Source organism: Jaculus jaculus, chromosome 23 (assembly GCF_020740685.1).
Source record: "Jaculus jaculus isolate mJacJac1 chromosome 23, mJacJac1.mat.Y.cur, whole genome shotgun sequence".
NCBI classification, from domain to species: domain Eukaryota; kingdom Metazoa; phylum Chordata; class Mammalia; order Rodentia; family Dipodidae; genus Jaculus; species Jaculus jaculus.
Window position 1 is genome coordinate 9,968,911 of NC_059124.1, and position 23,121 is coordinate 9,992,031.

The 23,121-nt window shown below is 48.1% G+C and overlaps 1 protein-coding gene across 1 annotated transcript; it reads right to left on the reverse strand.

The window, feature by feature from the left end:
* Nucleotides 1-4,938: 4,938 nt before the first annotated feature.
* Nucleotides 4,939-22,215, reverse strand: C1rl (complement C1r subcomponent like). The gene is made up of 6 exons (XM_045139747.1): nt 22,113-22,215; nt 21,389-21,617; nt 12,972-13,158; nt 9,653-9,778; nt 9,435-9,509; nt 4,939-5,699 (listed from the first exon to the last, which is right to left on the reverse strand). Coding segments are annotated over exons 1-6 (1,380 nt in total). The 5' UTR covers nt 22,115-22,215.
* Nucleotides 22,216-23,121: the final 906 nt, after the last annotated feature.

The window sequence follows — 23,121 nt, forward strand, 5'->3', positions numbered from 1 at the left end:
TGGGAACTCCAAGTTCTTTGTAGGCATCATGCAACATCCCAGGGGTTCTGAGTTCTGTCCCAGTTATAACGCAACGTGACCAGAAAGTCACAAATCTGGATTTTACCAGCTCAGTCCCAGCCCCACTTGAACTTGGTCCAACTAATTCAAATAAGATATAGATATATATTTAAAGATATAAATGAGGGCTGGAGAGATGGCTTAGCGGTTAAGCGCTTGCCTGTGAAGCCTAAGGACCCCGGTTCGAGGCTCGGTTCCCCAGGTCCCACGTTAGCCAGATGCACAAGGGGGCGCACGCGTCTGGAGTTCGTTTGCAGAGGCTGGAAGCCCTGGCGCGCCCATTCTCTCTCTCTTCCTCTATCTGTCTTTCTCTCTGTGTCTGTCGCTCTCAAAAAAAAAAAAAAAAATTAAAGATATAAATGAATAGATATAGATCTAGGCAAACAGGTATGTATTTTTACCTTGTAGAAATTCATAAAATTTTTAAAATAATAAAAATAAGTAAAAGCTGGGTGTGGTGGCACATGCCTTTAATCCAACACTTGGGAGGCAGGGGTAGGAGGATTGCCCTGAGTTCGAGGCCACCCTGAGACTACATAGTGAATATGTGGTGAATATGTGAATAGCCAGGTCAGCCTAGACTAGAGTGAAACCCTATCTTGAAAAAGCAAAATAAGTAAAAATGATACATGCTTATGGGTGAAGTCAGTTCTACACGGCTGGGATGAACTTTCAAACAGACAGTTTATGGGAGGAAAGGATTTATTTCAGGCTTACAGATCCAGGAGGAAGTTCCATCAATGGCTGAGGAATCTGCTTCCACACATCCCAGCAGACAGAAACAAGCAAACAGCCCGTAAAAAAACAAGAGAAGCAAGTACCTCGGGCAGAAAATAGCAGGGACCCGCCAGAGCTCAGGCCTTTGGGCTGGAAGTCAGACCCACCCCAACACACCCTAGGGCTGGACCCCAGCATCTGCTCCAAGTGATACCTCCTCCAGCCAGGCGTCTGGAGACCCCAGTTACAAACTTCAATAAAACACCTGAGTCTATGGGGGATATGCATTCAAACCAACATACTTACGGAAGAAAAAAATTAGCCAGTATAAAATAGAGGAAAACAAAACAGCTAAAATTGTGCTATATAAAACAGCCTTTGTTTGGTATTTTGAAGCAGGGTCTCACTCTAGTCTAGGCTGACCTAGAACTCACTCTGTAGCCCCAGGCTAGCCTCAAACTCACAGCAATCCTCCTTCCCAAATGCTGGGACTAAAGACATGCACCACCACACCTAGTTTATTTAGTATTTTGAGGATTTTTTTAAATAGTCTTTTGAACTGTGTCTATGTGAGTTTTAAAAGTTGAAGCAACTATGTGTATGTATGATGTTGGCTCCTCTTAATTTTTCTCTTTCTTTGAATGCTTTTAAAAGTTTGAGACAGGATCAGAGTATGCAATCCCGGGTAGCCTTGCGCATGAGTCCACCCTGCTGCCTCAGGCTCACAGGTAACTGGGATTACAAATCACTGTGCCCAGCTTAGATCCTACATCTTCCCTCTCTCCTTCTCTTTCTTTTCCTTCCTTCTTTCCTCCTTTCTTTCTTTCATTTCTTATTTCTTATTACTTCTCATGGAGATTGAACACAGTGCCTTACACATACTAGGCAAGCACCCTGCCACTGAGCTGTTTTCCTTTTCAATCATTTTATTTTGAAGCCAGGTCTCACAACAGTGGTCATGAAGTTACTATGTCGCCCAGGCAGACCTTGAACCTTTGATTGTCTTGCTTCATCCAGCTGGGGTCCTATTAATTTTCAAAGGTAAATTTAACCTTTGGCCACAGAGCAACCTGAATCTTTCAACACTAACATATTTATTCTCTTCTCTGCTTTGTGTGTTCATTGTCTTTCTTCTAATTGTGTGTGCGGAGGTCTGAGGGCAACATTGGGGTGTGTACCGGCTCCTACTACTTTGCTTGGGACAGGGTTTTCCTTGTTTACTTTTATTAAAAGATAATTTATTTTTATTTATGTGAGAAAGACAGAGAGTTAGACAGACAGAGAATAAGGGGGAGAATGGGTGCACCAGGTCCTCCAGCTGCTGCAACCGAACTCCAGATGCATGTGCCACCTTGTGCACCTGGCTTACGTGGGTCCTGGGCGCATGAACCTGGGTCCTTTGGCTTTGCAGGCAAGCGCCTTAACCGCTAAGCCATCTCTCCAGCCCTCTCTTGCTTATTTTTGTTTTAGGTTCTTTCTGCCACTTCTGTGCTCCAGACTAGTCTAGCTGGGCTGCAAGCAAGCACCTCTAACCACTGAGATACCTCCCCAGCCCCTTGTATACATTTTCTATTCCCACTGAACAATTTATTTAGTTTTTCATCTCTCACTGTAAATCATTCTAAATACTTGCTACAAATGACAGAGTTGATGTTGCCATGGTGATAACGCCCTTGATGATGTAGATGAGGAAGGTATGAGCAGGTGCTGTGTCTTCACAGAAGCCAAACTCCCCAGGCAGAGAGAACCTGTAAGCCTGTGGGTGGTGGGAGGGAAGCAGGCAATGAAACAGGCCTTGCAGACAAGCGATAGATATCCTGGCACAGTGGGAGAGGGGCCATCTCTTCAGACAAGAGCCAGCCATGGGACTTTCACAAGTCCTGGGATTTCCTGCACTTTAGTGTCCTCACTGTGAGGCATGGAGAGTAATGCGTTCTTTGCCAATGCAGGGTGAGAATTAAGTGAAATGACCTGTTAACACCGGCCTAGAGAAGACAGGAAACCAAAAGTGGATGTTTTACTGCAAGACATGTAGTAAGTGATGAAGCTAATGGCTTGAATATTTCATAGTATTTGAAGGTTACTGTAAGGGACTTTGATATAAGAGACATAGTGAGAGAATGGGCACACCAGGGCCTCCAGCCACTGCAAACTCCAGATGCATGTGCCACCTTGTGCATCTGGCTTGTGTGGGTTCTGCAGAATTGAACCTGGGTCCTTAGGCTTTGCAGACAACTGCCTTAACCACTAAGCCATCTCTCCAGCCCATGGGATGAACGTGTATATATATATATATACATACACGTGTATATATATATATATATATGTATATATATATATATATATATATATATATATATATATATATATATATATATATATATGTGTGTTGAGGTAGGTCTCACTCTAGCCTAGGCTGACCTGTAATTCTCTCTGCAGTCTCAGGCTGGCCTCAAACTCACAGCAATCTTCCTACTTCTGCCTCTTGAGTGCTGGGATTAAAGGCAGGTGCCACCATGCCTGGCAGTTCTTTGTAATATTTCAGAAAACAAAATACAATTAAAATCCCTTCCCAAGGACTGGAGAGTTGGCTTTAGTGGTTAAAGACACTTGCTTGCGAAGCTTGACAGACTGGGTTCAGTTCCCTAGCACCCATGAAAGCCAGACGCATCGAACAGTACTTGCATCCGGAGTTCGTTTGCCACAGCAAGAGGACCTGATGTGCCCATTCTCATTAGTACTCTTTCTCTCTCTGTCTTTCTCTGTAAACAAATAAATATTTGAAAACAAAATCCCTTCCCCTTACCCATGCCCTGTGAACAAGGAGTGAGAAGGTGAGTTGCCCACAGGTAAGTACAGAAAAACGGTCAGAAAACACTGGGGAGAAGGCTCACCAGGCAAGGGTGCTCGCCTCTCACGCATGAGGACTTGAGTTCGATCCCCAGCATCCGTGTAAAAAGCTGGGCATGGCTGTTCACACCAGCAATCCCAGTGCTGAGGGGCTGGAGACAGGACTGCCAGGGCATCAGGTCTAACTGAAAGCATGGTGAGGTCTAGGCTCAGGGAGAAGCTCTGTCTCAAGGAAATACGGTGGAGGAAAGGGACACTCAGTGTCTTCCTCTGGCCTCTGCATGCGTGTACACAAGATGCATACATCTACACACACCCATGCATGTGCCATATACACTGTGTGTACGCGTGTGTATGCATGCACGCACACACCCTCAATTTTTTTTTTTAAATAAAATCAAAAGATGTTTAAGGAGCTGGAGAAATGGCTTAGCGGTTAGGGCACTTGCCTGTGACATCTAAGGACCCAGGCTTGGTTTGCCAGTATGCAGGTAAAGCCAAATGCACAAAGTGACACATGCGTCTGGAGTTCATTTGCAGCAGCTAGAGGCCTTGGCATGCCCATTCTCTCTCTCTTCCCACCTCTCTCCAATAAATAAATATTATTAAAAATATTAGTGCCGGGCGTGGTGGCGCACGCCTTTAATCCCAGCACTCGGGAGGCAGAGGTAGGAGGATCGCCATGAGTTCAAGGCCACCCTGAGACTACAGAGTTAATTCCAGGTCAGCCTGGACCAGAGTGAGACCCTACCTCGAAAAACCAAAAAAAAAAAAAAAAAAAAATTGTATTTTTAGTTATTTTTCAGAGAAAGAGAGACAGAGAGAATGGGCGCGCCAGGGACTGCAGCCACCGCAAACGAACTGCAGATGCGCGCGCCCCCTTGTGCATCTGGCTAACGTGGGTCCTGGGGAATCGAACCTGAGTCATTTGACTTTGCAGGCAAACGCCTTCACTGCCAAGCCATCCCTCCAGCCCAAACATTTTCTTTTGAAGACAGAAGATGTTTAAGGTGATGGGTCCCGGTATAGTGGCGCACCCCTGTAATCTGGGCGCTCGGGATTACCATGAGGTGGGGGGCCATCCTGGGCCGCAGAGTCAAACCCTGTTCACAAACAAACGATGGACAGACAGGGTCCTCCAAGTGGAGACTGCTTCTCCGGTACAGGGCTCCCGCGACGCAAAACTCGGGCAAGCAGAGGGGATGCTGGGGTTAGAGGCGGCTCAGCCCGGGATCCCGTCCCGCGCCTGGCCGGTCCTCCGTGCCAGAGCGCCCGGGTGCCCCCCGCCCCGCCCCGCCCCGCGCGGGCCGCTCAGTCCCCGCCGCCCATCACCGCCTCGATCCAGTCCACGTGGTTGAGCACTTTGGTGTAGAAGCCATAGCCCTCGCCGCAGCCCGCGCCCCACGACACGACGCCCGCGGCCACCCACTGGAGGGCGAGCTCGTCCCACACCGCGAACACGCTGCCGCTGTCGCCCTGGCAGACGCCGCCGCCGGGCCGCGCGCGCTCGCGGGCGCAGAACATGTCCTCGGAGAAGACCTCGCGGCGGCCGCGGTCGCGCAGCCAGGCCCGGCAGTCGCCGGCGGGCGCCACCCGCAGGCGCGAGAACTTCAGCGCGGCGGGCAGCCGGCCGCGGTCCACGCCGAAGCCGCTCACGACGCCCTCGCGGCCCGCGCGGTAGAGGCGGCGGCGGCGCGGCAGGCACACGGGCCGCAGGCGCGGGCCCAGGGCCGCGGGGCGCGCCAGCTCCAGCAGCGCCAGGTCGGCGCCGAAGTGCCCGGGCGCGCGCGCGCGGTACGCGGGGTGCACGACCACGCGGCGCACCGCGCGGCGCCCCAGCCGCAGCAGCTCGGCCACCTCGGTGCCGCCCAGGAACACGCCCGCGCTCCGGTTGCCGCGGGCCGGCGCGCCGCCCTTGGGGTAGACGGTGTGCGCCGCGGTGAGCACCCACCGGTCGCCCAGCAGGGCTCCGCCCCCGCGGCCGTGGATGTAGATCAAGGCTTGCCACGGGAAGTCGCCCGGCTGCGCCCGCGAAGAGCTCTGCGCCACCAGGGTCACCGGCCAGCCGCACACTGGGAGAGAGGAGAGGGGAGGGGAGGGACCATCAGCGGCTGCGGGGGAAGATGTCCCGGGAGCCGAGCCGGGGAGGCAGAGGTGGGAGGATCGCCGTGAGTTCGAGGCCACCCTGAGACTACATAGTGAGTTCCAGGTCAGCCTGGGCTAGAGTGAGAACCTCCCTTGAAAAACAAACAAGTAATTCCAGCCATGAGCCTGGCGTGGTGGCGCAAGCCTTTAATCCCAGCACTCCGAAGGCAGAGGTGGAAGGATCGCGGTGAGTTCGAGGCCACCCTGAGACTCCATAGTGAGTTCCAGGTCAGGCTGGACTAGAGTGAGAGCCTACCTCGGAAAAACAACAACAACAAAAATAAATAAATAAATAAATAAAAATAAAAATAATTCCAGCCATAAACCGGGCATGGTGGTGCATGCCTTTAATCCTAGCACTCGGGAGGCAGAAGTGGGAGGATTCGCCATGAGTTCGAGGCCACCCTGAGACTACATAGTGAATGCTAGGTCAGCCTGTCCTAGAGCGAGACTCTATCTCGAAACCCACCGCCCCCCCCAATTAAAAAAAAAAAGATGCCCAGTGAGGTGCTGTGGTGGGCCAAGGTGCGGCTCTGGGGGCCAGAACCTCACGCAATATTGAGCTGGGCAGTGACTCAATCCTGACCCCACAGCACACGTATCCTGTATGGCACAGGACAGTGCAGTGAGGGGTGGACAGCCAATCCAGCAGTGGGCTCTCCTCCATCTTTAAGCCGCTCCGGACCTCTTGGTGGGACCATGCCAGCATACTCCTACGATTTGCCTTTGGTGCCTCTTGTCTGCTGTCCGTCTCACTTCTCCATTTCTAGCATCTCCCACAGCGCCCTCCCAGGAAGCTTCAGGCTGCCTTCCGAGGGATCTGTGCACCAGATGGCCTGAGGGAGGCACTGCTTTGATTTTAAAATGTGGATTTTAGGGCTGGGGAGAAGGCTTAGCGGTTAGGCGCTTGTCTGTGAAGTGTAAGGACCCAAGTTCAAGGCTTGATTCCCCAGGACCCACATAAGCCAGATGCACAAGGGGTGCATATATCTGGAGTTTGTTTGCAGTGGCTGGAGGGCCTGGCCTGCCCATTCTCTCTCTCTCTCCCTCTCTGTCACTCTCAAATAAAAATAAAATGTGGATTTTAGCTGGGATCCACTTCAAGATGCGTGCTTAGCAAGGGCTAGGCCTCAGGTCCAATCCCAAGTGCCCCGGCCCTCCCACACAAGTGGGTTTCACCAGCTGCAGTAAGTAGTACAAGCTTGTAATCTGAACACTTGGAGGAAGAGATCAAGAGTTCAAGTTACATGAAACCCTGTGTCAAAAGAACACAATAAAAAAGAAAAAGTAGATTTCAGAACTGATGCACTTGAACTCTGGTAGTGCTGCCCAGATGCACAGTGGTGCGGTGGCCGTGGAAACAGCACGGTGGCTCCTCAAAAAGCTACACACAGCCCGGCGTGGTGGCGCACGCCTTTAATCCCAGCACTGGGGAGGCAGAGGTAGGAGGATCGCTGTGAGTTCAAGGCCACCCTGAGACTCCATAGTGAATTCCAGGTCAGCCTGGGCCAGAGTGAGACCCTACCTTGAAAAACAAAAACCAAAACAAAACAAAAAAGCTACACACAGAATCCTCATAGGCTACAGCACCTCCAGTCCACCAGATCTGGAAACGTGTGCTATACAAAAACTTGTGCACACTCATACCAGTATTATTCACAAAAGATAAAAACCGAAAACCAGGGCTGGAGAGATGGCTTAGTGGTTAACGCACTTGCCTGTGAAGCCTAAGGACCCAGGTTCAATCCCCCAGTACCCATGTAAGCCAGATGCACAAGGTGGCACATGCATTTGGAGTTCGTTTGCAGTGGCTAGAGGCCCTGGTACGCCCACTCTCTATCTGCCTCTTTCTCTCTCTCAAATAAATATAAATAAGAAATATTACAACAAAGCAAAAACTGAAAACCAACCTAAATCCAAAATGCCCATCATTAATAAAATGTATTGTATCCAGTAAGCAAAGGGATGTTACTTAGCCATAAAAGAATGAAATAGTGGGGCTGGGGATATAGCTAAGTGGTAGAGCTCTTGCAGGGTATGCAGGAGGCCCCAGGTTTGAAACCCAGCACCACAGAGCGTGAGAATGTAGAAAGAAGCTGGTGGTACATGCTTGCTTACTGTGCTTGAGGCTATGAGTCAAGCCCCAGTAACACACACACAGGCACATGCATGCACGCGCACACACGCATACGCTATCCCAGCTCTAGGGAGGTGGAGGCAGGAAGAGCAGGAGTTCAAAATTATTTTTGGCTATACAGGGAGTTTGAGGCCTGCCTGGCCTACATGAGACTGTCTCAGAAAAACCACCAAAGCAAAACAATCAAAAGAACGAAGTACTGTTATAACATGTGGTAAGCATTGCAGACATTGTGGTAAAGGCGAGAGGCCAATCGTAAAGATTGAATACATGATCACATCTGCATGAAACATCCAGAATAAGCAAATGCAGAGAGGCAGATGATAGATTGCCAGAGGACTGTGTAGGAGCAACTTGTAGGTCCTGTTTTTCAATTTTTAATTTATTTTTAGTTTTTTTTTTTTTCCTGTGGTAAGCCCCACAGACTGCCCCCTTTTATGAGAGGGAGAGAGGGAGGTACAGGGAGAGAGAATTGCCATGCCAGGGCCTGAGCCACTACAATAGAACTCCAGATGCGTGTGCCACCGAGTGGGCACGTGTGACCTTGTGCTTGTGTCACTGTGTGTCTGGCTTAGGTGGGACCCGGAGAATCAAACATGGGTCCTCGGGCTTCACAGACACACTGCTGGCATTGTTTTTATAGGGAAGAAGGATGCAGAGGTTCTGGAATCAGTTGTAATGTTTTTGCCTTATTTATTTATTTTTGTTGAGGCAGGGTCTCGCTCTAGCCCAGGCTGACCTGGAACTCGCTCTGGAGCTCAGGCTGGCCTCAGATTCATGGCCACCCTCCTACCTCAGCTTCCTGAGTGCTGAGATTAAAGGCGTGGGCCACCATGCCCGGCTTATTTATGCCTTTTCAGTATTGAGAGTATACTAAAAACTACTCAATCATGTACTTCCAAGTGGGCATCTCAAAGTCAGAGGGCTGGAAGACAGGTGGAGCACTCACTTGGCGTAAGGCCCTACGTGTGAGCTCTCGCACAGGAAAGAACAAAAGTGGAGCTGCTGCCTACAAGGCATGCCTGTTGGGTAAGTTTTGAGGGCCACAGAACCTGGCTGTGTCCTTGGAAACAGCACCATTCAAAGACGGCGGCCCTTTAAAACTTAATGAATGATTAATTAATTTTTTGGTGGTTCTGAGGATTGAGCCCAGGACCTTGTGCATTCCACAGAATGAAGGGAAGAGAGAGAGAGAGAGAGAGAGAGAGAGAGAGAGAGAATGGGTGCTCCAGGTCCTCCAGCCACTGCAAACGAATTCGAGACACCTGGCATCTGGCTTATGTGGGTCCTGGGGAATTGAACCTGAGTCTTTTGGCTTTTCAGGCAGGTGCCTTAATTGCTAAGCCATCCTTCCAGCCCAAGTCCTCCTTCTCTAATGGGCCTTCTTGATAGCCCTTTCCATGCAAGCCTTCTGCTTTCCTGTTCCCTTTCTATTTCCAAGCACACTACATATCCCACAGCTTCCAGTACAGACAAGGCTTACTGAAGATGTGGCCACTGGAACAGGAAGCAGGTAGCTACTCACCAGGCACACACCGAGGAACCTCCTCCCCGTTCTGTTTGTCCTTCCTAGTCCCTTGGGCTGGGCAGCTGAGTGTCCCTGAGGGGCAAAGTGAGGGGAGGAAAAATAGGAAGGTTAGGACTGGAGTTGTTGGGCTAACAGGGCAGGTGCTCAAGGGGCTTCAGGGTTTGGGGAGGAAGCAAGATGGTTGGGAACTCCCTCCTTAGCAGGTGGACACTCACCAGCGGATTCCACCTCATAATAGGGGTCCTGGCAGTGGTTCTGGATATTGTGGGAATCCGCTAAAGGCGTCATGACAGCCTCGGAGGTCCCTCTGGCCTGGACGACAGTCTGACTATTGCCTGCAGCTAAAGGACAGCAAAAGTCGTTAAGGCCCCCAGACAACTACCTGACAGCTCAGGTGCTGTTTCTGACCATGGCTATATTTAGTTTAACCCGATCAATACTTTAAAAAATTTAGCTCATTAAGAATATGATAGCCTGACATGGTGGCTCCTGGTTGTTGTTTTTTGTTTTTTTTTTTTCGAGGTAGGGTCTCACTCTGGTCCAGGCTGACCTGGAATTCACTATGTAGTCTCAGGGTGGCCTCGAACTCATGGTGATCCTCCTACCTCTGCCTCCTGAGTACGGGGATTAAAGGTGTGCACCACCACGCCCAGTTCATGGCTCATGTTTTTAGTCCCAGCTCTTGGGAGGCCGAGGTAAGAGGATGGCCTTGAGTTTGAGGCCACCCTGAGACTACGTAGTGGATTCCAGGTCAGCCTGGGCTACAGCAAAACCCTACCTTAAAAACCAAAATAAACAAAAACAAACAAGTGTAATAAAAGCATTGAGGCTGGGGAGATGGTTCAGTGGTGAAGAGCACTTGCTGCTTAAGCATGAGGGCTACTCCAGCAAGAGACAGCTGAGTTCAACCCCCAAGAGCCCACATAAAGCCGGGCGTGGTGGTGCACACCTTTAATCCCAGCACTCGGGAGGCAGAGGTAGGAGGGTCCCCACGAGTTCGAGGCCACCATGAGACTCCATAATGAATTCCAGGTCAGCCTGTGCTAGAGAGAGACCCTACCTCGAAAAACCAAAACAAACAAACAAACAGAACCCATGTAAAAGCTGGGTAACCCCAGTCCATGGGGTTGAGGTGCCAGTGGAGTTGGAAATTTGCTGGGGCTTGCTGACAAAGAGCAGCTCCCAGATGAGGGAGAGATTTTGTCTTGAGAAGTAGAGATGGGGCTGGAGAGATGGCATAGTGGTTAAGGCATTTGCCTGTAAAGCCAAAGGACCCAGGTTCGATTCTCCTGGACCCATATAAGCCAGATGCACAAGGGGGCGTATGCATCTAGAGTTCATTTGCAGTGGCTGGAGGCCCTGGAGCACCAATTCTCTCTCTCCGTCTCTCTTTCTCTCTCAAATAAATAACAAATTATATATATATATGGAGAGATGAGTGATGAGAGAAGGACACTGGTTGCTCTCCTGGCCCACACAAACACACAGACACACCACTCCACAATATTATACAAACACATGCACACTACATATGACATACATGTATACATACAACATGCATCACACACACACTACTCCACATTATTACACACACACACAGATGAGTGTTGAGAGAAGCACACCTGATGTTCTCCTCTGGCCTCTGCACACACGCATAGACTACACATCACACACACTACAGTATCACAAATACACACACACATGCCTACACCACATATCACACACACCACACCACAAATGACACACACAGACATATGCCACATACCACACAACAGTATTATACACACACATGCACACATACATACGCCATACATCACACACACATGCATACATCACACGTCACACACCACAATATCACAAATATACACACATACCCACATGTATACACCACACATGACACATACCATGCCACCCACACCGCACCACAATTACACACACATGCATATACCACACATCACACACACCACAATATTATACACATGCACACACATGAATACACTACACATCACACACACCACACTATACCATACATACACATACACACCACAATACATTACACCACAATGTCACACACACACACATGTGCATACACATCTCACATACCACACCACAATATTACACATATCTACCCACACATGCATATAACACATATCACACACACCACACCAAATCTTTCCCTCTCTTTCTCTCTCTCTCTCTCTCACACACACACACACACACACACACACACACACAAAAGAGTAATTTATTTAATTTCTCAATTTTTGAGACAAAGAGAGGGAGAAAGAGGCAAAGAGAGAGAGACATACACAGAGAAAGACAGAGAGAGAAAATGGGCATGCCAGGGCCTTTCAGCCACTGTGAACAAACCCCAGATGTGTGATACACCCTTATACACATGTGTTATATACCCTTATACACATGTGCAACATTACATGCGTGTATCACTTTTGCATCTGGCTATATGTGGGACCTAGAGATTTGAACAAGTGTTTTTAGGCTTTTCGGGCAAGTGCCTTAACTGCTAAGCCATCTCTCCAGCCTGATATATTTAATTTTTAATTAGTTTTCATTGATCAGATGTTTGGCACTCAGAGTTTGGAAGTGGCTGTGATGAGTGGAGGATGAAGAAACAGGCACTTCGAAACATGAGGGGTGGGAGTGTAAATTACCAAGTTCTTTTGGGAGGGGTATTAAAATTTTCAAGGGCTGCAGTAAGCACTCCTCTAAATGTTCATACCCATATATTAATGCTACTCTCACTTTTGGTAGAGATTCATATCCATCCATAAGACAAGAAGATAGCTAACTACCCACCACGATACTGGCCACCTCTACTACATCTTCCAGAGCCCAAAAGAAATTGCAGAGGAAGAGGTGACATGAACATGGCTCTTACTGCTAGCCTGACAACCAGCTCCAAAATGATGGTGACAAATACGGTGATCAATCAAAACATATCAAAGCATAAATCCAGAGGCTACAAAGAACTCAACACTAAATCAGACTGCCAACAGGTCTTCCATGGCTCAGGGAACATTGTGGAAGAGTGGGCAGAAAGATTGTAAGAGCCACAGGGTGGGCAGGAATGCCCTGAGGCATGGTCTCTCTGCCCCATTGCCCTATAGAGTCTGACCAAGGCTTTCATGACCCCATAGTGAATACCATAACCCCACTGAGGAGTGCCTCAGGGTAAGGGCAGCTGGGGCAATGGGATATAAGAGTATATCCTATTATAATATGTATAAAATAAAAAATTTAAAAAATTACCATTAGAAAACCTGGAATTTCACTTAAAAATCTGGATTTCTGATTTCTCCTAGTCTGTACAATGGGCTTATCGACCTGCCTGGGAATATGACTGGAGCCAAGTACTGCCTGCCTCTTAACTGGGCTGCGGGAAGGTTGGGCAGTCCAGGTGTCCTGAAGTCCAGCCACAGCAGTCACTCATGCTTCCACTTGGCCCTGCAAGATAACAGGGGCTAGGGCCAGGGTCACAGAGGGTCCTTCCCTCTCCCTAGGAGGGACACTCACCCACGGCCTGGTAGACGGCCAGGAATCCTCTGTGGAGATGGGTGGCTTTGCTCTTGGAGGAAGAATGTGTCTGGAAGATCAGCTGCAAACTCCTCCCTGGAGACACAAACTCTCTGTGGCCAGGGCTGCCCAGTGGGGAGCCCTGATGCCCACACAGCTGGGTCTGATCCATCCCACCGGTTGAAATCTGAAAGGGAAGGCACAGTGAGGGGACAGCCAGTATGGGGCAAATCCGCACCACTGGCAAGGTCACGTTTGTCCTCACACAAGTTATGTGTGGAGGGTCCCGGGCTTACAAGCTGTTCCTGTTTTAGTCCTGTTAAGAAACTTCTTGTCTAAAAGCTGGGTGTGATGGCACATGCCTTTAATCCCAGCACTTGGGAGGCATGGGTGGGAGGATTGCCATGAGTTCAAGGCCAGCCTGAGACTCCATAGTGAATTCCAGGTCAGCCTGGGCCAGAGTGAGACCCTACCTCAAAAAAAGAAACAGAAAAAAATATCTTGTCTCATTATTGCCTTTGGTGCTTCTTCCAGAACAACACAGAGAAATAACAGTCTCTCTCTCTCCATATATATATATATATATATATATATATATATATATATATGCACATACATATATATATATATGTATGTATGTACGTATCTCTCCCTCTCTCTCTTGGGTTTTTTGAGGTAGGGTCTCACTCTAGTCCAGGCTGACCTGGGATTCTCAGGGTGGCCTTGAACTCACAGCAATCCTCCTACCTCAGCCTCCCAAGTACTGGAATTAAAGGTGTGTGCCACCATGCCCGGCCTAGAGTGTTGAATTCATTCTTCTTCTAAGATACTGCTTGGGAACCCCAGGCTTCCTGCCATTTTCACTGGATCGTCAATTCTAAGAAGAAACGATATCTGTGCTGCCCAGCACTGAGTCCCTTATGCTCACCACAGGGTCTCTAGCGCCCCGGCCGTGAGTCAGCGTGTGTGCATGTGCAGCCCTGTGCTGTATGGATAGGAAGGCCTTACAACACCAGGCCCTCCTCTCCATCCTTATACCCAGTACATCAGCTCTCTCTAGACTGCTCTGGTAGAAGGTGTGAACGTGGACCTTGTTGCAGTCGGGTTCACGTCGCTGGCAGAAAACACCCAACCAAGAGCAGCTTGTGGGGAAAAAAGGGGTTATTTTGGCTTTCAGACTTGAGAGGATTCTCCATAATGGCAGGGGAAAGTGATGGTATGAGCATAGGGTGTACATCACATCCTGGCCAACATCAGATAGACAACGGCAATGGGAGAGTGTGTCAAACGATGGCAAGAGGAAGCTGGTTATAACACCCATAAGCCCCCCCCCCAATAATACATTACGTCCAGGAGGCTTTAATTCCCAAGTTGCCATCAGCTGGGAACCTTGTATTCAGAACATCGAAGTTTATGGGGGACCCCTGAATCAAGCCACCACATTCTGCCTCTAATCCCCATAAATTGATAACCAAACAAGATGTAAAATGCACTGCACACATCCAATTTTAAAAGTCCCATAGATTTGATCAATTCCAATGATATTCAAACATCCCCATAGTCCAAGGTTTTTTAACTGAGCCATCATTAAAAAAAAAACCAAAAATGCCCCCCAAAATCAATAATGGCACAGAATAAATACTCACAGTACAAATGATGGCATTGGGCATAGCAAAGAAATATTCAACCAATATAGGATTTAAACAAGACAAACATCAAACTGTGTAGCCCCAAGTCCAACAACTATAGTCAGTGACAAGTCTTCACGTTTGATAATTCTAACCAAAGAAAAGTCTCTGAAGTTCCAATTCCACCTATCCAGCTAGGCTATTCACAGTTCCAGAAAACTTTGTATGGTGTCAGCAGCTCTCCTGGGCAGCCATCTAATAGTCCTGGAATCTTCACTGGGTCTCCACTGCAACCCACAGTTCATCCTCATGGCTGTATTGGGCTCCACATGTAATTCAACAAGCCTGCTTCATACTGCCCATGACCATTTCCAAATTATAACATTGTTTTTCAAATTCAATGGCCCTCTCTTTCCTACATTTGTTATTCTCCATAATACCAAGTGGGTTACCAACTAGTTAATCCAGAGGGGAATAAAGCAGACTATGAAGAACAGGACACTCCTTGAGCATTTAGGTCCCTTCAAAAAAAACTACATTCTTCCTGTCATTTCAGTGCAGGTGAGCTGGTCCAATTTCAATGGTTGTAATCAATTGCAGCTGAACAGGCAGCAGTTTCACCCAAAGACTTTATTATTATTTTTTTTTCTGTGCTATATCCCTCGGCTCACACCAGTTCATTTCTACACAATGCAACCCTGAACAAGTTCTCAGGACCCAGGCAAAACAGCAAGCCTCTCACACAAACTGCTTCTAGTCCGGTCCAGGCAAAGCTCTTTTTCACCCTCATAAGCCAAACCTTACAGTACATAGTTCTTACTGCATTCAGGTCTTTCAACTCTGACTGCAATAGTCCATCAAGTTGTACTTACAGCACTGCAAGGCATCTCTCAGGCCAAGGTTTCAAATTCGTCCACATCCTCCTGCAAAGCGGCTCCAAAAGACCAAAGCCACACAGATAGGTGTCCAGCAGCAATGACATCACTTCTCAGAACCAACTTCACTGTTGCAGTCAGGTTTGCATTGCTGGCAAAAAACACCTGACCAAGAGCAGCTTGTGGGAAAAAGAGTTTATTCTGGCTTGAAGACTGAAGGGGAAGCTTCACCATGTCAGGGGAAAGTGATGGCATGAGCAGAGGGTGGACATCACCTCCTGGCCAACATCAGATGGACAACAGCAACAGGAGAGTGTGCCAAACACTGGCAAGAGGAAGCTGGTTATAACACCCATCCATTAGCCCTCCCCCAACAATAACTGCTTCCAGAAGACTTTAATTCCCGAATTGCCATCAGCTAGGGACGTAGCATTCAGAGCACCTAAATTGATGGAGGACACCTGAGTCAAACCAGCACAAATCTGAAACTTTGGACTTGAGGCTCTAAGTTCACTTGACAGGTGAAGGGCAACACTAAAAACAGAGGGATCAAGAGAAAGTGTATCACTCAGGAGCATCTTCCTCCCTGCTTCCTTTTCTCAGCTTGTTTCCAGAATGTTGGGACCCCTGAGTGGGAGACTGGTGGAGGCCTATTCAGAGAATCTGTTCCAAAGGAAATGCTTCTGTGCACTGACCACTTGGAGATGCCCAACACACCTCCAGGTCATCCTGCTGATAACGTCATGCTGTGATGTAAATAGTTACAAAGCTCAGGTTGAAATGTAACTGCGGTGTAATAGTGCCACAGGTGAAACTGAAGAGAGAAGGAACAGACGAGCGCCTTCATTGTGGGAATCAGTTACTTGTTGCAGGAATGAGTTCCTGATAAAAGTAATGAGGTGGGCCCGTGTTTTCCTTTCAGTGTACTGCATGCTTCTTGCTTTTCCACCGCGTTGTGACTCTGTGAAGCCCTCCACACTGCCAGATGCAGTGGCATGCTCTTCGATTTCCCAGGCTTCAGACATGAGCCAGACTAACTTCTATCCAGTCTGTTGTGCTTTGTTAGACAGACAAAAAAAATGAACAGAGAAACTATTTTAAGCCCATCACTTGGCAAATTTTAGTTGTTCAGACAGAACTTCAAATCAGCATTTTAGTATTTTATTCTTAAAGATGAATGGGCAAAGATTATTAGACATTACAGGAAATTCTCTAAGAAACAAAGACGAGATTGAGACAGGCAAACAGTGAAGAGACTTGTATGAAATAGAATAAAAGAAACAGAAGTTTGATGGCTAATATTGAATCAATTTGACAGGGTTTAGAATTGAAGGAGGATACAAGAAATCTAGATTAAAAAAATATTTTATTTATGTGTTTATTGGAGAGAGAGAGAGCAAGAGGCAGATATAGAGAGAAAATGGCTGTGCCAGAGTCTCCAGCCACTGCAAACAAACTCCAGAAGCATGTACCGCCTTGCGCATCTGGCTTATGTGGGTACTGGCGAATCGAACCTGGGTTCTTAGGCTCCACAGGCAAGTACCTTAACCTCTAAACCATCCCTCCAGCCCAAAAGCTAGCTTTTAAAAAAATTTTACATATTTATTTGAGAGAGAGAGAGAGAGAGAGAGACAGAGGAAGAGGCCAATAGAGAGAATGGGCACGCCAGGGCCTCCAGCCACTGCAAACGAACTCTAGACGCATGCGCCCCTTGTGCATCTGGCTTACATGGGGCTTGGGGAATTGAACCAGGGTCCTTAGGATTCACAGGCAACCACCTTTAACCACTAAGCCATTTCCCCAGCCTGAAAGCTAGCTTTTTAAAGGGCAGTTCTAGTTAAAGATTGAGGCCCAAAGAGAACCAGGAGATGCCACCCACATGCCACCTCACCCTGGCACAACAGTGGAACTCTTGGCAGAAATGGAACTTGTGTCTGATGTAGACTGATGTTTAGGCCTCCTGTTGCCCACGGTCTAGCACACTACCTAGATGGGCCGGCTGTGGACCCATCCTCCAAATCTATAAACCAATGGGGCCTTCCCCTTGCCTATAAAGGTTGCTGTTTTCTTTATGTCACTAGCTCCACCTAGCTTTGCCCCCCTTCCTCCAAGCTCTGCTTAGCTCCACTCCGCTTTTCTGTTAAATATTTTATTTATTTACTTACTCACTTTGAGAGAGAAAGAGAGAGAGAGAGAGAGAAAGACATATATATATAGAGAAAATGAGCATGCCAAGGCCTCCACCCACTGCAAATGAACTCCAGACGCATGTTCCCCCTTGTGCATCTGGCTTATGCGGGCCCTGAGGAATCAAAACTGGGTCATTAGGCTTTGCAGGCAAGTGCCTTAACTGTAAGCCATCTCTCCACCACCTCTTTGCTCCTGATGGTACTAAAGCTCTCCAGAGGCTAACTGCTCTACTACTGAACTGGTCAAGAATTTCTCTAACCTGATGAAACAATGGTTTATTTGTTTTGGTTATTTTTATTTATTTGAGAGTGACAGACAGAGGGAGAAAGAGGCAGAAAGAGAGAGAGAGATTGGGCACGCCAGGGCCTCCAGCCACTGCAAATGAGTTCCAGATGCATGTGCCCCTTGTGCATCTGGCTAACGTGGGTCCTGGGGAATTGAACCTCAAACTGGGGTCCTTAGGCTTCACAGGCAAGTGCTTAACCACTAGGTCATCTCTCCAGCCCCTATTATAGTTTTAAGAGTGATGACCATGGTGAAATGCCGCCTAATCCCATGTGTCCAGGAACAGATCAAAAGACTAACAGAAAGCGTCATGACTAAGCAAATCCTAAGGTCTGACAAAAACAGCTTACTACTATTAAAGGGCTCACAGACTAAAGGCCCAAGAATGTTAGACAACGTTGATGAAAAGATTAATGGTGTGTGATAAAAGAGGGAGGGATTGGGAGAAATACAGAGACATGCTATCTTTTCTGTTAAAGGGTTAAAAAGAGGAACTGACTTTTGGAAGGTCACCATTCTGTGGGAAGCCACCTTCCTGAGTCAGTCTCTTTGAGACCAAAAGAGTTAAGAGTTCTGAGACCAAGAGAGTCAGTGTCCTTGAGATAAACAATCCTTGAAAGCAAAGCTTCCATTTCTGCACCTGCTAAAGTGTCCCTAAATCTTCCTTGCTTTGCTTTACCTCGGAAATCATGTCATTTTTACTTATTTATTTTCCTTGCTTTATTTTATTTTTTTAAAATTTTTATTAGCATTTTCCATGATTATAAAAAAATATCCCATGGTAATTCCCTCCCTCCTCCCCCCCATCATGTCACTTTTATGTTAGCCAATCACATGTGATTGTGAAGCCAAACTCTGACTCAGATAATTCTCAGGAGCCTGCTATGTTGGGGAAACATCAGCAGGACCATTCCTTGTGTGCCTGCTTGCCAGAATTTATTATTATTATTATTATTATTATTATTATTATTATTATTATTACTTTAATGAGAGAGAATTGGCACACCAGGGCCTCCAGCCGCTGCAGTTGAACTCCAGACGCACGCACCACCTGTGTGCTTATGCGACCTTGTGCTTGTGTCACCTTGTGAGTCTGGCTTATGTGGGATGTGGAGAGTTGAACACTGGTCCCTGGGCTTCTCAGGCAAGCGATTTAACTGCTAAGCCATCTCTCCAGCCCACCAGAATTCTTTGAAAAGCTATGCACCCTTTTGCAGAGGTAAACATCATCTTACCAATGTACTTCGGACTGTGTGGTCATTCCCAAACCCTAGACTTATCTCTAACGTGGCACTCAGGTCAGCATAGGTCAGGCAAAGGAAAAGTCCAGAAAGAGGGAGCGCAGCACTCCCCAGATGTGGGAAGGCTGGCAAATCAAAGAGCCCTGGCAGAGGAGATAAATTAACAAACGCCTTCAGGAAGGACGGGGTCAACAACAACAGGGCCTGGTAGACTGAACTCCATGTTTGAGTGCTTTAGGAGAAGATTTAAAGCCCTGGCCAAGAGTTCGGGGAGATTAGTTATTGACAGAACTAAACAAACTGAACATCAAAACCAAACCATCTACCATCCTCCCTTCAAAGAGCTCCATGACTTTGCTGACTCTTGGGAAACCCACAAGTCAGAGAAAGAATTACCATATAGCATGCATTCAGATGTGAATGCTTTTGTACTGGCTATATTTCTTGTTGCTGGAATGAAATATCTAACACAAGTCAGCTTATGGGAGGAATGTTTACTCCAGTTCACAGTTCAAGGTTACAGTCTACCACAGCAAGGAAGGCATGGCAGCTGGTCACTTTCAGTCCACGCAACGAAGGCTGGTGCTCAGCGAGCTTCATCCTTTCCTTCAGTTCAGGACCCCAGCCCATGGAACGGTGCCACCCACAGCTAAGGTGAGCCCTCCAGCTTCTATTTAGAGAATGTGGAATCTCCCTCATAGGCATGCCAGAAACTCATCTCCGTAGTCACTCACTCACAGGCAAACCCACTGGTTTACTTCCCAGGAGATTCTTGGTCCTGTGAAGATGACAACAGAAGCCAACACAGTTTTATAGTAATAACTATAAAATATTGATTTTTATTAATATGATGATATAGGAAAATAGGAGAATGGGGGAAGGGAGACGTGAGTAGGGAAGGTCCAACTGATAGATGAAAAACCAAAAGCAAATACCAGATTGTCATTCACACGTGAGGAGGTACATGCCCGCTGAGACGGCTGTGTCAGTTGGAAATGACTGCCCCTGGGGAGCGCTTAAATGGACGAGGCTGTTTCTCTTTATAATCCTTAAAGGACTCTGGTGTTTTTTTTTTTTAAAAAAACTTTATTTTTATTTATTTATTATATAGAGAGAGGCAGAGAGAGGGTGAGAGAGAATGGGCATGTCAGGGCCTCCAGCCACTGCAAACAAACTCCAGACACATGCGCTCCCTTGTGCATCTGGCTTGCGTGGATTCTAAGGAATTGAACCTGGGTCCTTTGGCTTTGCAGGCAAATGCCTTAACCACTAAGCCATCTCTCCAGCCCAATTTCTGCTTTTTTATGGATTGAATTTAGGGCACTGTTTATGATTAGCAAGCAGTCTACCACTGAGCTAGCTACCTCCTAGTCCTTTAAAAAAGTTTTGAATCTGGGCATGGTGGTGTAGACTTGTAATCCAGACACTCAAGAAGCAGTAGAGTTACGGGTTCAAGGTTAGCATGGGCAACTGTTATTTTTTTAAGACAGGATCTCTCTAATGTAGTTCAGGCAGATCTTGATCTTTTGACCCTCCTGTCTTAGCCTCCCAAGATAAAAGGCTTGTGCCATCACATCTGGTTAGAACATTTTTTGTCTTTGTTCTCTGAGGTAGGGTCTTGCTCTAGCCCAGACTGACCTGGAGTTTACTATGTAGTCTCAGGGTGGTCTCAAACTCACACCGATCCTTGTGTTGGGATTAAAGGAATGCACTGCCATGCCTGGCAGAACACTTTAAAACAATTATGTGTGTGTCTTATTTTGACATAAATAAAACTTAAACGAAAAGATAATATAAAGTGCAGGATCATTTTTAATTTTCAATAGCACCCCTGCTGTGAGTTTTGTGACATACCCTCTAAGGTGAACTCAGTCTTTACTATGATCTTGCACGATTATTAATGTCCAGCTTTCTAACCCAGCAAAGCAGGAGCCCAACACCACCTTACAAGTGAGGCCCTGACCTTTTTCTCTACATAACTGTAGTGGTTTTGGGTCACTTTTAAATCTTCTGAACTGCAGCCCCCTCTCCCTTGCTCGTTGGGCCCCAGATGGTAGCCAGGGACAGATAAGGTCGTGAGAGGCCATGTGAGGGGCCGGCAGCACCCGGGCCCCTGACTTGGGCTCTTTCCTCCTCTTCTAGATGGGTGATTCAGGGGCCCACCACCCCTCTCCTGACTGCCCACACCCCCAGCTCACTGTGACAGAGTCCCCTTCACAGTCCACAGATGGCTCTAGGTCGAAGTCCTGGAAGACCAGCCTCACGGCAAAGCCCTCTGGAGCCCAGATGTGTGTGCGGCTCTCCTGGCCTTTGAGGTATGGCTCTGGATATCCTGGGGACGTCAGCTGCTTCGGGAGTTGTTGGGCCAAGAGCACCGAGCCCCATGTGGGGCCAGCCTGGAAGACTTCCCAAAGGAGCAGCCAGTACCTGTGAGTCGGGGAGACAAGATAAAGCTCGGCTCGGTGGCAGGGCTGGGGATGCAAGTGATGGGGAGGCTGGCAGAGGCAGGGGCCAGCAGCGCAGACCACGCTCCCGAGGCCCGGGGCCTGCCCCAGGGGCCTGTCCTCAGCCCCAGTCCCTCCAGCCTCTGGCACGATCCGAGCTCCAAGGCTGCAGGGTGCACCCTTGGGAGAGCTTGCCCCGCTCCCCTGCCTGGAAAGCCTTGTGGACTTGTGCCCCAGCCATTGCAACCCCTGACTGGGGCACAAGTAAGGGGCACTTAAACATGCTTCCTGGCTCCAGGTATCGAGCAGACCTCCTTCAGGGGGGGCCACAGGCAAGTTCCGGTTTCCCCTGGGTCAGATCACTTGCCCTCTCCCTCCCTCTCTCTCTCTCTCTGTGTGTGTTCATATGCAACCTTGTATCCCATTTTCCCCTCTGCCAGCCCCTTCCTCCTGTAGGCCCCTCTGGGGGCAAACTCACATCTTGCCCAGGCAGCTTGCGTTGGGAGAGCCCCGGCGGGATAGTCTCCCCACTCTGGGACTAGGCCTCTGGAACTGGCCCGAGGGCTTGGGGCCAGGGCACAGGAAGGTGGGGCTGGAAAGGAGAAGTTACTGGAAATGAGTTGAGCAAGTCTACCCGTTCCTTTTGCTAATAGTCTGGGTTGAGCGTCACCTGCTGTCAGGCCAAGGAATACTCCTTGGGCACAATGTGAGAGAAAAAGAGATTGCCAAAAACCACCCTGGTCTTCAGAGATCAGGGTGGAAGGACACTCACCCTTGAGGTTTTTGTATCTTTCTGTGTTGTTTTCAGATAGAGCTTCATGCAGCCCATGGTGACCCCAAACTCACTATGCAACCAAGGCTGCCCTTGAACTCCTGACCCACCTGCCTCCTCTTCCTGAGTGCTGGGGTTGGTTAAAGGCTACCACGTGTGTGCCTCCATGACGGCTGTTATTTTATTATTATTATTTTTTTTTTTTTTGAGACAGGGTTTCATTCTTTAGCTCAGCCAGCATGGAACTTATGGCAATCTTCCTGCCTCAGCACCCATCCCCCCGTACTAAATTACAGGTGTGCACCTTCACTCCTGGCTCTTTTGTGCTACTTAAAAATAATTTGACCATATTTTGAGAGACAGAGAGAGAGAGAATATGGGTGGTGTGCCAGGGCCTTTTGGCTGCTGCAAACAAACTCCAGATGGGTGTGTCCCCTTGTGCACATGTGTGATATTGCACGTTTGAGTCACTGCATCTTTTTTTTTTTTTTAACATGCTTTCATTCTATTATGTGGGGCCTGGAGATTCGCCCATTCTTAGGTCTCACAGCAAGTGCTTTATCTGCTAAGCCGTCTCTCCAGCCTGACTGCGGCTCTTCACGGGCCCTATCACGTCCTCCTTGCCCTTCCCATTCAGTTACAGAAGCAGCTTGTCTCTTGGAGAGCTTGAAGCATGTGACCCGAACACTCCTGAGCCTTCTTTTCCCAGAGTCAG

Coding starts and splice junctions, on each gene's coding strand:
- C1rl (XM_045139747.1), bottom strand. Junction 13,159..21,388: donor GTGAAGGGGACTCTGTCACA/GTGAGCTGGGGG, acceptor CTTCCCTTTCAG/ATTTCAACCGGTGGGATGGA. Junction 9,510..9,652: donor TTATGAGGTGGAATCCGCTG/GTGAGTGTCCAC, acceptor TTTGCCCCTCAG/GGACACTCAGCTGCCCAGCC.